This window comes from Pituophis catenifer, unplaced genomic scaffold, assembly GCF_029215685.1.
Source record: "Pituophis catenifer annectens isolate HBS135680 unplaced genomic scaffold, rPitCat1.0.hap2 SCAF_3, whole genome shotgun sequence".
NCBI lineage: Eukaryota > Metazoa > Chordata > Lepidosauria > Squamata > Colubridae > Pituophis > Pituophis catenifer.
In genome coordinates, this window is record NW_027256883.1 from 109,100,569 (window position 1) to 109,113,967 (window position 13,399).

Genomic DNA, 13,399 nt, shown 5'->3' on the forward strand with positions numbered 1-13,399 from the left:
AGGTTTAGAAAGTTGGAAGGAGGATTAAATGCTGCCTTGTAGTCTGCTCTTGCCTGCATGCCTCTTTGGAAATACTCCAAAATGAATTCAGCAGTTTACTCTTTAGTCTGCATGTATTGCTGTTTGTGCGAAGAGATGTTATAGAACTTCATTAAAATTAAGTGTAGTGTGGAGAAATTGTCTGATTTCTTTTGAAAAAACTGAAAAAAAGTTTATTTCTCTAATCGTTTGTAATGTTGGGAATTTTTTTTTCCTGTTTAATTAACAGAGCCAACCAAAGTTCCAGATCAGCAGTAGGGTTAGGACAAACCAGAATAACAATTCTGCAGGAGATTAAAATAAATATATGCAATTAATTGCTTACAATAGCTTACATGGATTTATAAGAAAAATGTTCATAAAGAAACAATTTTAACAAATGTAGAAATAGTGTAAATGCTATTGAATAATGAAGCATCAGCCTTATTGCCTTCATGAAAATATTTGATTAGCCACAGTTGAAGCTCGACTGCATGGAATTCTGTTGTTTCACTTTGGCTTTTCTTATTGTTGGACATCTGAACATAGATCTGGTCTGGAATCAGGATATGGGAGCAGGTGTATATGAGGGAAAGGAAAATTTGATAAAAAGATTTTAAATTTCCTTTTTTAAAAAAAAATGAACTTTGAATTGTAATATATTTAAACTATATTTCCTAAAATTAGAAAGTCACATAATTAATATGCTTTATCACTTCACTTCATGGTAAAAATATTCTATTTTTTAAAGTCTATGGCTTCATAAATTATATACATAGACTAGAGCAGGGGTGTCAAACTAATGTTGTCACGGCATCACGTGACGTATCGGGACTTTTTCCCCCCCCCTTCGCTAAACCGGGTGTCTGCGTGGCCAGCACATGACAGATCTGGCCCACAGGCCGGGAGTTTGACAGTCCCGGACTAGAGCAACATGGAAAAGCTATTCTGTACATTTTAAGAAACTTTGCTCAGAAGAATCTGTACAACTACAGTATTCCTACAATGGATTCATGAGGTCTTTACGCATCTTGTTAATTTTCATTGTGTTTCTATAATTTGTGCATAACAGTCTGCATATAATTATTGCTGATATCTATCTGCTTTTAGACTGAAGTTTACTTGTTTTACTACTTTATTATTAGCAATTCTAAAAGTGTTCACTATTGTGTCCCTGCAATACCGTAGTAGACTAATGCAATAAAATACAGTTAATGGATGTTCCTTTTTGTAATACAATAGAAATAAAGAATTATAAAGCATCTATCAGGCTCTGTTAATTCTGTGTAAGTATAAAAGTCCATGTTCAAAGCTCATAAAACTAATTTCAAATTACGGAATATTTTACCATAATTTTTACCTTACCATAAGGAAACATAATTAAGAGTGAATACTGAGTATCCTGTGTCACTCCAATAAGAGATTTGTGTTTAGAACTGGATATCAATCCAAGATTAATGTTGCCATACACTAAATAAATAAACAAGGTTAATAATACCGCAATCTTTTTTTTTCTTTCATAAAAAATGGAAAAGAACTATTGAAAAAATAGAAGCAGATGGAGAATACTAAATAAAAGAAGGATATAATGTATTTTGTTCCTAATAATTGAAATAATTATTAATAATTGCTAATTATTGCTAATTGCTAATGAAAAAAGGAATGTAATAGCTGATATTTTCTATCCTTTTTTCACGCATTGAGCATACCAAAACCCTTCTTGCCATGGGTGAAAGTAGAATTCCAACTGTGTCTGTTCATTGCAAAAGAAATATTGGAAGGACAGGCTGCATACATTAATTAAATAAGAGTGAATCTACGGAAACTTGTCTGAAAAATATAACATAGATATAGATCAGGGGTGTCAAACTCGTGTCATCATGGTAGTGTCATTTGATGTATCAGGACTTCTTTCCCCTTCGTTAAACTGGACGGGGGCGGGGCCAGCACATGACGCATCCAGCCTGTGGGCCACGAGTTGGACACCCCTGATAAAGATGAACTGATCAACCTTACAATACCCAAAATAAATAAGGTACAACATGCTGCTTTTTATGCTGAAGTGGCAAATAACTTTCCTAGCCCCTCAATTTGCAAGATTTATTCTTGTATGGTATTTGTTGCTACATTCATAATGTTTTGTCAGCATAAGCTGTTTTCATATCCATATATCCTTGCAGTATTCTTAAAAGAAATCCATTCTGATGTCTTCTGATTTTTTCCCCCCCAAATTAGTATAACTACCAGGAATATCATTACCTGGCTAGATAGTAAAGAGTTTATTTGCATATGGAAGATACAGTTTTTATAGGTAATGTTACTATGTGACTTTGAAAAACATATTGAGTACATGCACACATGCAGTATACCTTTCTTGCATTAACTATCACCTTGACTAATATATAAGCTGACTACAGAGTTTACTATAATGGAAATTTTTATTGTTCGTCAATATAAAATAAATATAGTTTTATTTTCAATGAATTTTTATTTATCAGTATCAATTCTATGTGTATTAGTGAGTGAAAGGTATATTACCATGATTGGTCACAATGAAATAATGACATGCGAGTTAGTAGTCTGCTGTATCCTTACATAGATGCCTCACAGTACTGCACAGGTTGGAGAGGCCCCTTTATCAACATTATAAACCAAATTGTTTACATTTGCCCTAAACCTTTGATGGAATTTCCATCTTAATTTGAGATTTTGATTATCAAGAGGGATGGCAGAAGTCAGATCCTATGTATAAAGTGTTGGAAATAATGTATATACATTGTACTGTTTTCGTTAAACGTTACAAGTTAGGCCAGAGGATAATTTTATTGTTTTGCCCTTCAGAAAGCTATTAAAACATTTATTCATATCTTCCCACTAATTACTGAAAAACTAGATGAAAATCCCAGTTCAGTTCATGAAATAAGTAACATTATCTTATAATGTATCTCCTTTATTGGTAACATTGTTAATTAGCTAGCATAATTGCAGTTGGAATGTTGAGCAATGGCAATATTGTTAAGAGAAACAGTTGAGAAAGAAGAACATTTACTACTCAATTGCCAACATTCTGTGTTTTTTCCTGCATAGCTGTTTAACAAGAAAATGTGTCATTCACAAAAATCACATGCAAATTGATATGAAAAAGTTGTGTTTTTTTTTTTTTTAAATGTCATGCATTATAAAACATGTAGAAATGGAGAAGCTCTTTCTAATTCAGCGGTGTATTTTTCCATCATTAGGGTTGCTCCACCTGCAACTGGAGCCATCATGGAGAAAAGTGGGAACATTCAGTTGGAGATTCCTGATTTCAGCAATTCTGTTTTGAGCCATCTTAACCAGCTTCGCATGCAGGGCCGGCTGTGTGACATTGTGGTTAATGTGCAAGGCCAAGCCTTTAGGGCGCACAAGGTAGTGCTGGCTGCTAGCTCACCTTATTTTCGAGATCATATGTCACTCAACGAAATGAGCACAGTCTCCATCTCTGTTATCAAGAATCCCACTGTGTTTGAGCAGCTCCTTTCTTTTTGCTACACAGGGAGAATATGCCTCCAGCTTGCTGATATAATAAGTTACCTGACAGCAGCTAGTTTTCTACAAATGCAACATATAATAGACAAATGTACACAAATCCTGGAGGGAATTCATTTCAAAATTAATGTGGCTGAAGTTGAAATGGAATTGAGCCAAACAAGAGCAAAGCATCAAGAAAGGCCCCCAGAATCTCATCGAGCTTCCCCGTCTCTAAATCGTTCTCTGAGTCCTCATCATAGCACTCCAAAAGGCAGCCGTATGGGCCAAGTTAGTACAGTTCTGGATATTCGGGAACTGAGTCCTCCTGAGGAGTCTACAAGTCCTCAAATAATTGAACAGAGTTCAGATGTGGAAAGCCGGGAACCCATACTGAGGATTAATAGGGCAGGTCAATGGTATGTAGAGACAGGAGTGGCAGACCATGGTGGGCAGGGGGATGATGATGTTAAAGTCCTTGGAGCAGTGCGAATCAAAACAGAAAACTTGGAGGAGTGGCTGGGGGCAGAGAATCAGCCATCTGGAGAAGATGGGAGCAGTGCTGAGGAGGTCACTGCCATGGTGATTGATACAACAGGACATGGATCAATGGGACAAGAAAGTTACGGTTTGGGCTCATCAGGAACAAAACTGGCCAGGCCAACCAGCACTGAAACAGACAGGTAAGAGTGAATGTTGTTATTGCTTTTTAATACTAATACTGTGTTTTTGTCTACCTTTGCCATATCAAAGGTACTGTAAAAACGTTAGAATACTTCAGGCTTAATTCCTGCTGTGTAAAACTCATAATCTAAAAACATTGAAGTGGAACAAAACATATAAAAAAGGCTATCTTTCCCCCCCTAATAGGGGGTGAAAATTTAGGTGCGTCTTATACACTAAATGTAGCCCACCCACCCACTGGCCCCCTTTGGTCTCTGCCTCGCAGCAGTTACCTCCTTGCAAACAGCAAGAAAAAACAGCTCCTTTCAGCTTCAGCACAGCCTAATTAGCACAAGTTGATTGGATCGGCCTCCCAACTCTCAGCTGTTTTTCACAGGGCTCTGCTGCTTGCTGCAAAGAGGTAAATTGCTAAAGCAGATTTTTTTTTCCTTGTGCTAATCAAGCTATGCTGAAAATGAAAGTAAAACAGGCTGTTTGCTGTTACGAGGCAAAATTGTGCAGAGGCAGAGGGAGATTTCTTTTCCTTCTTTACCTCACCAAAAAAGATAGGTGCGTCTTATACTCTGGTACATCTTATACTCCGAAAAATACAGTAATTGGATGTAGTCTATAACTTCAGAAAGTGAAGAAGTAGTGAACTGGAGAAAGAGCCAATTAAGAGTATGATAGTGAGAGTTCAACTTCTAAAAAGAAAATGTACAGAGCTTTTTAAGTAGGACTTAATTTGCCTCTGGCCAAACTTTATTTAAAGTATTCTCTGGATATTGAAATAAATGAGATATGTTGATTAGTTGGCATTTACCAGAGACAGTGAATAGTGAACTTTGAAAAAAATGTGAGGTCCTAATATTCAGTGAAAAATCATGTGATAATCTTTTAAAAACTAGAATTTTAGTAATAGCCAAAAAATTGCAAGATACTTTTGTAAGATGGACAGAATTTTTCTCTATTTAAAAACAGAGAATTGCATGCTTGCAGGTCATGAGGAAAATTTCAAATCTCTAACTTGGTCTGACTAAATTGTAACCTTTTCTTTCAGTTGATTCCTCAAATATCAATTTTTTCTGCTTTTGTTTTGTTTGAATAAGTTTATTTTTTTCTCAGCATTCCCATATCTAAGTATGTTGGTTTTAAAGTTTGATACTGATTTTTAATTGAAATGTTTTAAATTATGGGCCAAATTTCATTTAATTATTTTTAAAATTATTTTAACTTTTGTGTACAAATGTTTTTATTTTGGCTGTTCACCGCCCTGAGTCCGAAAGGAGAAGGGCAGTATATAAATCGAATAAAAGATAAAAATAAAGGAGCCTCTGGAGCAATGGCTGTAACTAATTTGCCAGTTCAGATATTATATTTATTTATTTATTAAATTTCAACCAATAGTTACTACAAACCATGATTTGGAAAACTAAACTTGATTTACTAAAACATAATTTTATAGTCATCTTAGTGATTAAGGATAGTTTAATCTGAATTAAGCTGTTTTGTTTGGAGAATGTTCTTTCTTAACTATAATAGGAAATATTGAAGAAATACCCCTGCCTGATCTTGTGTAGGAGATGGCCTCTGTGGTTTGATTATGAGATATAATCTGCTTTTGTTACATTTTGATATGCTAATTTTTTGTTTAACATTTTATGCAACAGTTTTTGGAAATTAAGAGTGCACCAGTAGATTTAGTAGTCTGTAAAAACTCTAAAAAGTATTTTTTTTCTTGGTACTTCATATGCAGGCAATGTACAAATAATCTCATATTTCTGTTTTGACAAATTTGTTTCAGGCAAAGCCATCTTTTCTTATACTAAGATATTTCTTGAGTTGAGAAATTAAATTGCTTCATAAAACTTTAAACTACTATTTATAATTTTATAGTTTTCTTAATTTATTTCTGTTTGCTTTATATTTTATCCAATCTCTGTTCTCCCTATTATCAGTTAGTGATGAAGTAGAATCTCCATTGTTTCTTTTTTTAGAGCATTTGTATATTACACAAACAGCTCTTAATCTCATTTTCCTTCTGCAGATTTAGCCCTTCTGGTAGTGTGGTTACTGTAAATGATCGGTACAGGTCAAAAAGTGAATCTCCATGGCGGATGGATGAACCTAAGCAACCCAGTTCCCAGGTAGGTGTCTCTTGGTGAGCTCTGTGATGATAATCATGATGCTGATGTTTTATAACAGTAGTTATAGAGAAGCACTTTGCAGTTGGTGTGTGTGTTTATGTGTTATTAATGTGTGTGTGTGTGTGTGTGTGTGAGAGAGAGAGAGAGAGAGAGAGAGAGAGAGAGATGAAGAGAGATAGAGCAAGTATTAAGGTGCTGTGCTAAGAATGGAAAGGTTCTAGTCTTACATATGGAAGCCCAATTGATTGAATTTGGTCAGTCATTTTCTCAGTCCTAGGCTGGGAAGTCAAAAGTCACTATCTATTAACCTGTAGATTACTGCAATGTGTGCATAATCCACACAAACACACACAGACACACTCTGCTACTGTGTTATATGGTGGGTTAGTGGTGAATTAGACATGCTCTATTATTAATTACAATAATATAATATTATAATATAATAGGGTATAAGTACTTCATAAAATAGGTCAAATGAATTTTGGGAAGGAATGTGAAGAAACTGGTTTTTATATGTATCTAAACACTATTAATCAGTGAATTAATAAGCAAACTTTTACTAATGTATCTTGAAGGAATGCAGTAGCTCAGTGGCTAAGATGCTGAGCTGGTCGATCAGAAGGTTAATAGTTCAGCGGTTCAAATCCCTAGCGCCAAGTAACAGAGTGAGCTCCTGTTACATGTCCCAGCTTCTGCCAACCTAGCAGTTCGAAAGCACGTAAAAAATGCAAGTAGAAAAATAAGGACCACTTTGGTGGGAAGGTTACAGCACTCCATGCACCTTTGGCATTTAGTCATGCCAGCCACATGACCACGGAGACTTCTTCGGACAGTGCTGGCTCTTTGGCTTAGAAACAGAGATGAACACCTCCCCTAGAGCCAGAAATGACTAGCATGCATGTGTGGGGGAACCTTTACCTTTACCTTACTAATGTATCTGGAAGCAATAAACCCTGTTTACGTTTCAGAATTTTATCTTGTTTCCTAACCCTATCTGCTCAGTATGCACATTTATTTATTTATTTATTATTGAATTTCTATACCGCCCTACTCCCGAAGGACTCAGGGCGGTGCACAGCCATGAAATAAAACACATAGATATACAAAATTTAAAATCGAATAAAATGAATTAAATAAATTTGGCTGAATTAATACCCATAATTTAAAATACCCATATTTTAAAATCCATTAAAATTTAGAATTTACACTTAAAAGGGAGAAGATTTAGGCGAGGCCAGCTTGATGAAATAAAAGCGTCTTCAACTCGCGGCGGAAGGTGCGCAGATCCGGAATCCTCCGTATCTCTGGGGGGAGCTCATTCCAGATCGTCGGTGCCCCCACAGAGAAGGCTCTCCCCCTAGGGGCCAACAGCCGACATTGTTTGGCCGACGGCACCTGGAGGAGCCCCTCTCTGTGGGAGCGTACTGGTCGGTGGGAGGCTGTTGATGGTAGTAGGCGGTCCCGTAAGTAACCAGGTCCCAAGCCATGGAGCGCTTTAAAGGTGGTAACCAGAACCTTGAAGCGCACCCGGAAGACCACCGGGAGCCAGTGCAGCTCGCACAGGAGAGGTGTTACATGGGAGCTCCATGTTGCTCCCATAACCACCCGCGCAGCCGCACTCTGCGCCATTTGGAGCCTCCGGATGCACCTCAAGGGGAGCCCCATGTAGAGAGCATTACAATAGTCCAGACAAGAGGTGACGAGGGCATGAGTGACTGTGCATAACGAGTCCCGATCTAGAAAGGGACGCAACTGGCGAATCAGGCGAACCTGATGAAAAATCCTCCCGGTCACGGCTGTCAAGTGCTCTTCTAAAGACAGCCGTGAGTCCAGGAGGACGCCCAAGTTACGAGCCCTTTCCGTGGGGGCCAATGATTCGCCCCCAATAGCCAGCGATGGCGCCAGCTGACTATATCGGGATGTCGGAAACCACAGCCACTCAGTCTTGGATGGGTTGAGCCTGAGCCCGTTTCTCCCCATCCAGATCCGTACGGCCTCCAGGCACTGGGACATCACTTCAAGGGCATCGTTGGGGTGGTCCGGGGTGGAGATGTACAGCTGGGTGTCATCAGCGTACAGATGGTACTTCACCCCGAAACCACGGATGATCTCGCCCAGCGGCTTTACATAAATGTTGAACAGAAGGGGCGAGAGAACCGATCCCTGCGGCACCCCACATATAAGGGGCCTCGGGGTCGATCTTTGCCCCCCTGTCAACACAGATTGCGACCGGTCAGAGAGAAAGGAGGAGAACCACCGTAAAACGGTGCCTCCCACCCCCAACCCTTCCAGCCGGTGCAGCATGATACCATGGTCGATGGTATCAAAAGCCGCTGAGAGGTCTAACAGGACCAGGACAGAGGAACAACCCCTGTCCTGAGCCCTCCAGAGATCATCAACCAACGCGACCAATGCCGTTTCCGTGCTGTATCCAGGCCTGAAGCCCGACTGGAACGGATCTAGATACGACGCTTCATCCAGGTACTGGGGTAGCTGTCGCGCAACCACACTCTCAACAACCTTCACAACGAAGCAAAGGTTGGAGACTGGACGATAATTAGCCAATACTGCCGGGTCCAGGGAAGGCTTCTTGAGGAGAGGCCTTACCACCGCCTCTTTCAAGGCGGCGGGAAAGACACCCTCACCCAACGAAGCATTTATAATCCCCTGGAGCCAGCCTCGCGTCACCTCCCGGGAAGCCAGCACTAACCAGGAGGGACACGGGTCCAACAAACATGTGGTCGCGTTCAATCCACCCAGAATCCTGTCCACGTCATCTGGGGTCACAGGATCAAACTCATCCCAGATAACAGTCTCAAGACCTGTCTCCGTCACCCTCGCTGGATCTATCCCGTCAGAGTCCAGACCTGCCCGAATCTGAGTGATTTTGTCATACAGATACTGAACAAAATCCTCGGCTCTTCCCTCCAAGGGGTCCTCCCGCGCTTCCTGGTGGAGCACGGAGCGGGTCACCCTAAACAGGGTGGCCGGGCGATTATCTGATGACGCAATAAGAGCAGTAAAATGAGTACATTTTGCTGCTTTTATCGCCACTAGGTAACTCCTAATATGAGATCTTACCAGTGTTCGGTCAGATTCAGAAAGACTGGCCCTCCAACAGCTCTCTAGGCGTCTTTTCCGGCGCTTCATCTCCCTCAGCTCCTCGGTGAACCAAGGAGCCAGGCGAGATCGGCGCCGGGTCAGAGGCTGCAAAGGCACGACTCGATCCAGGGCTCCAGCCGCCGCCCTATCCCAGGCGGCCACTAGGTCCCCAGATGAGGCGTGAGCCAGAACCTCCGGGATTGGCCCAAGCTCCATCTGGAACCTATCAGGTTCCATCAGGCGCCTGGGGCGGTACCATCTTACCGGTTCCGCCTCCCTGCAGCGGGGTGCTGCGGTTCGAAGGTCAAGGCGAAGGAGCGAGTGATCTGACCATGACAAGGGCTCGATGACTATATCCCCTATCTCGAGATCACTCAACCACTGTCCAGAGACAAAAACCAAGTCCAGTGTGTTTCCCCCAGTGTGCGTAGGGCCATGAATTAGTTGGGTCAAGTCCATGGCCGTCATGGAAGCCATGAACTCCCGAGCCACCTCAGACGCCTCACCCACGGATGGCAGGTTGAAATCCCCCATGACCATAAGTCTGGGGGTATCAACCGCCACCACGGCAATAACGTTGAGTAGCTCGGGCAGGGCTGCCGCCACGTGGCAGGGAGCCAGGTACGTGATCAGCAAACCCATCTGAACCCCGTGGCCCCACTTCACAAGGAGGGACTCACAACCAGCTGTCTGAGGTACAGTGGTCTCCCTCGGCCTAAGGCCTTCTCTAATAATAACCACTACTCCCCCGCCCCTCCCCTGTGACCTTGGCTGATGGAATGCGTGGAAACCTGGTGGGCACATTTCTACCAGAGGGACCCCTCCCTCTGGGCCCAACCAGGTCTCCGTAATACCCGCCAGGTCCGCTCCCCCCTTGTAAACAAGATCACAGATGAGGGGGGCTTTATTTACTACAGACCTGGCGTTGCACAACATCAGACGAAGGCCCGGGCCCTGAAGGTCTGTACTACCTGGAGAACGGGTGGAGCCTTGGGGGCCGGAGCACTCTACCACTTGAAGACAGCGGGTGCGTGCTCCCTTAACATGATATGGCCCCCTGCTCCCGCCATATCTACCCCTCCCACACACAGTACCGATGGTGAAAGCATAGTCTGGACCAGCTCGACCCCCTCCGGATCCCCCACCACCCCCGCCGAACGTCCTGGCCAAGCCCGACTCTCCCCCTAGTGGGTTATCCCCCAAACCCACAATCCTAATTCCAATTCCACCCCCCTCCCCCCTCCCAGAACCCCTTAAAAGTTTAAACAAGGACAATTTTAAAAAACCCCGCAATCCCCTCTTTGCGGCATGCCACCTCTCGGGACTCCAGAGCCCGTCATCGAGGTAGGCCCTCGATAGAATGGAGGGCCAAGCCTGCGAGAGGGGGGAGTCTCGCAGACCAAGAAGCTCCGCTGCTGAGTACATTAATCATAATGGGTAACACGACCATATCCTGAGGGTGTATAACATAGAAAAATGTTAAAAGCAAAACTATAACATGCGTATTGCATTTTAGAAATTTAACCTTAGTCATCCCATCATCATAAGAAAACCCTCTGCATTTGGATATGGAAAATGTTTTATTTCATCTTAGGGATTTGGATGATAAGCACAGGACAGTTTAGTGAAACAGGGCAGTCCCACATTATTGTGAATCAAACTAAACATTTTTAATTTTGTCCAACTGATGAATATGTAAGATTCTTATAGACCTTCTTCCTCTGTGCTAAAAAAAATTGCTGGGGTTGTTTAATTTGCTTAAGTGGAAGACTTCAAGGACAATCCCACACAAAGCATGGTTAATTTTTTTAAAAAATATTCTAGTATATGTATTTTTAAATTACATGTAGAGTATTAAAATTAAAACTTTCCATGGTACATTGACATTCATGCCAGTCAAATCATTAAGTCCTACAGTATATCTTGTTTTTTGCAGTGATCACCATATGATTCCAGGAAGTTTCAGGCAAGGCATAAACATAACAGTCTTTGTTGTTTTGTCTTAGTCTTTAATACTCTGAGAAATAATGCTTCTAAATCTGGATTTCACTGATCAACCATAAAGATGTCTAAGCCTTCTTGTTAATGTCCATCATCATATTTAGCCAACATTTATTTTTCTTCATAATGTTTCTGTTCTAGGTGGAGGAGTCAGCTATTGTTGGAGTAAGTGGCTATGTGGAATATCTCCGTGAACAGGAAGTTTCTGAACGGTGGTTTCGTTACAACCCACGTCTGACTTGCATCTACTGTGCCAAATCCTTCAACCAGAAGGGTAGCTTGGACCGGCACATGCGGCTTCATATGGGCATCACACCTTTTGTTTGCCGGATGTGTGGCAAAAAGTATACCCGCAAGGATCAGTTGGAGTATCACATCCGGAAACATACAGGCAACAAGCCCTTTCACTGCCATGTCTGTGGGAAGAGCTTCCCCTTCCAGGCTATCCTCAACCAGCACTTTCGTAAGAATCACCCCGGCTGTATGCCACTGGAGGGATCGCACAGCATCTCTCCAGAGACCACTGTCACCTCCAGAGGGCAAGCCGAGGAAGAGTCTCCTCTTCGGGAAGAAACTGGTCTGGCTGGGGAAACGGCACAGGGATCTGTATCAACTACTGGGCCAGATTGAGACCAGATGCCCAGTGGATCAGGGGATCTTCTGTAGGATAAGCAAACCCCACTGGGATGGTGAGCTCCTATAGTTGGTTGTGCAATGTTGCCACTGGACGAAGACACTCCCGAGAGGTTGCCAAAACAGAAAAGATTCAGTACTGTAACTAAAGTGCTTATGGTTTCCCTTATTTTTCTCCATCTCCTTGGAAAGGAGAAAACAAAAACTGGGTCAACTAACCTCTGATTCAGGGATTAACAACTTCGGAGGGGTGGGCTGTTTTGTTTTGTTTTTAAGTATTCAGTAGTGAACAAGGAGAAATAGATTTTTCTCATTTCTTGGCAACAGATCCTGTGGGCCTATGGGCTGCAGAGATCTAGCTATGTGTATGCAGAGCATAAGCATCTGTATTTATCAAAATCATTATACCTCCATAAGATACATGGGGTCAGGAATTGGTTTTTGTTGTTTTGTGCCCCACTCTTATTTCCCAGGTAATTCTTTTTTGAGAACAATGGCTGTTGTACTATAACCAACCATGCCTAAGTGTATTTTATCTCATTTTCATTTGATGTATCGTTTAAAAAATTGACCCATTACCTAAGGGCTTTTATTAGGGGGAGGGGGCTTGCCATTTCAACATGTGTGGCCTTGCCTGTTTGTTATAAGGCTAGCAATTTTTGAGCAGTATTTTAAAGATTACACAATATTTAAGTAATTAAGCTACTGAAAAAGAAGGCAGTAACTGCAATATGAGGTTCTGCCATCTTTGAATGATATTTTTAGTTGTGAAATATGGGTAGTGCAGAACACGTCACAATTCTTACTTATTCTATGTGTGCTGCAAAAACTGAAAAGTAGATTTCTAGTTATGATGAATTTTTAAAACAGTGGCTTTTTCCAAAGGTCATCCTTTGCCTCTCATGCACTTGATCTAATGAAACAGCAATATTTATATATCAAAATAGATGGATCTCGGTGGGAGAAGAAATCCTGTTTGTCTTTGTTTCCCTGTTTGATATTTTTATATGAAAAACATGCAAAAAACATGCTCCTACAATTCAGTGGGGTAAAAGCTCCCATTTCCTGTAAGCAATGAAAACTTTTCCTTTACACTTCTATAATATTTCACATATGAAGTTGGGGAGATCTCACTTTCTCTCTCGCCTCTCTCTCTGCCAAATCCAGCAAATATGCATCTCATGTTTCTTAATATTCTGTTTATAACTAAAAGGTTACATGTGCAGGAGAGCAAATATTTCAAATAAGTGTCTTACATTTGCAAAATAAATTCTAGTGGTATTTAGTAGCAATGCTGTAGAATAAAGGTGAAGAGTTGGCATAATGCT

At 41.3% G+C, this 13,399-nt stretch overlaps 1 protein-coding gene across 1 annotated transcript; it reads left to right on the plus strand.

Annotated features, from left to right (window-relative positions):
* Positions 1-3,269: 3,269 nt before the first annotated feature.
* ZBTB37 (zinc finger and BTB domain containing 37) lies at positions 3,270-12,202 on the plus strand. Its single transcript, XM_070939220.1, has 3 exons — positions 3,270-4,208; positions 6,236-6,335; positions 11,580-12,202. The coding sequence occupies exons 1-3, from the start codon at positions 3,286-3,288 to the stop codon at positions 12,066-12,068; spliced, it is 1,512 nt and encodes a 503-aa protein (XP_070795321.1). The 5' UTR covers positions 3,270-3,285; the 3' UTR covers positions 12,069-12,202.
* The last annotated feature ends 1,197 nt before the right edge of the window (positions 12,203-13,399 follow it).

What these genes read in the sequence shown, in the direction of transcription:
- ZBTB37 (XM_070939220.1), top strand. Translation starts at nt 3,286, where the DNA reads ATGGAGAAAAGTGGGAACATTCAGTTGGAGATTCCTGATTTCAGCAAT. An exon ending in ACCAGCACTGAAACAGACAG is followed by an intron (nt 4,209 to 6,235) that starts GTAAGAGTGAAT and finishes TTCCTTCTGCAG; the next exon opens with ATTTAGCCCTTCTGGTAGTG. An exon ending in CTAAGCAACCCAGTTCCCAG is followed by an intron (nt 6,336 to 11,579) that starts GTAGGTGTCTCT and finishes TTTCTGTTCTAG; the next exon opens with GTGGAGGAGTCAGCTATTGT.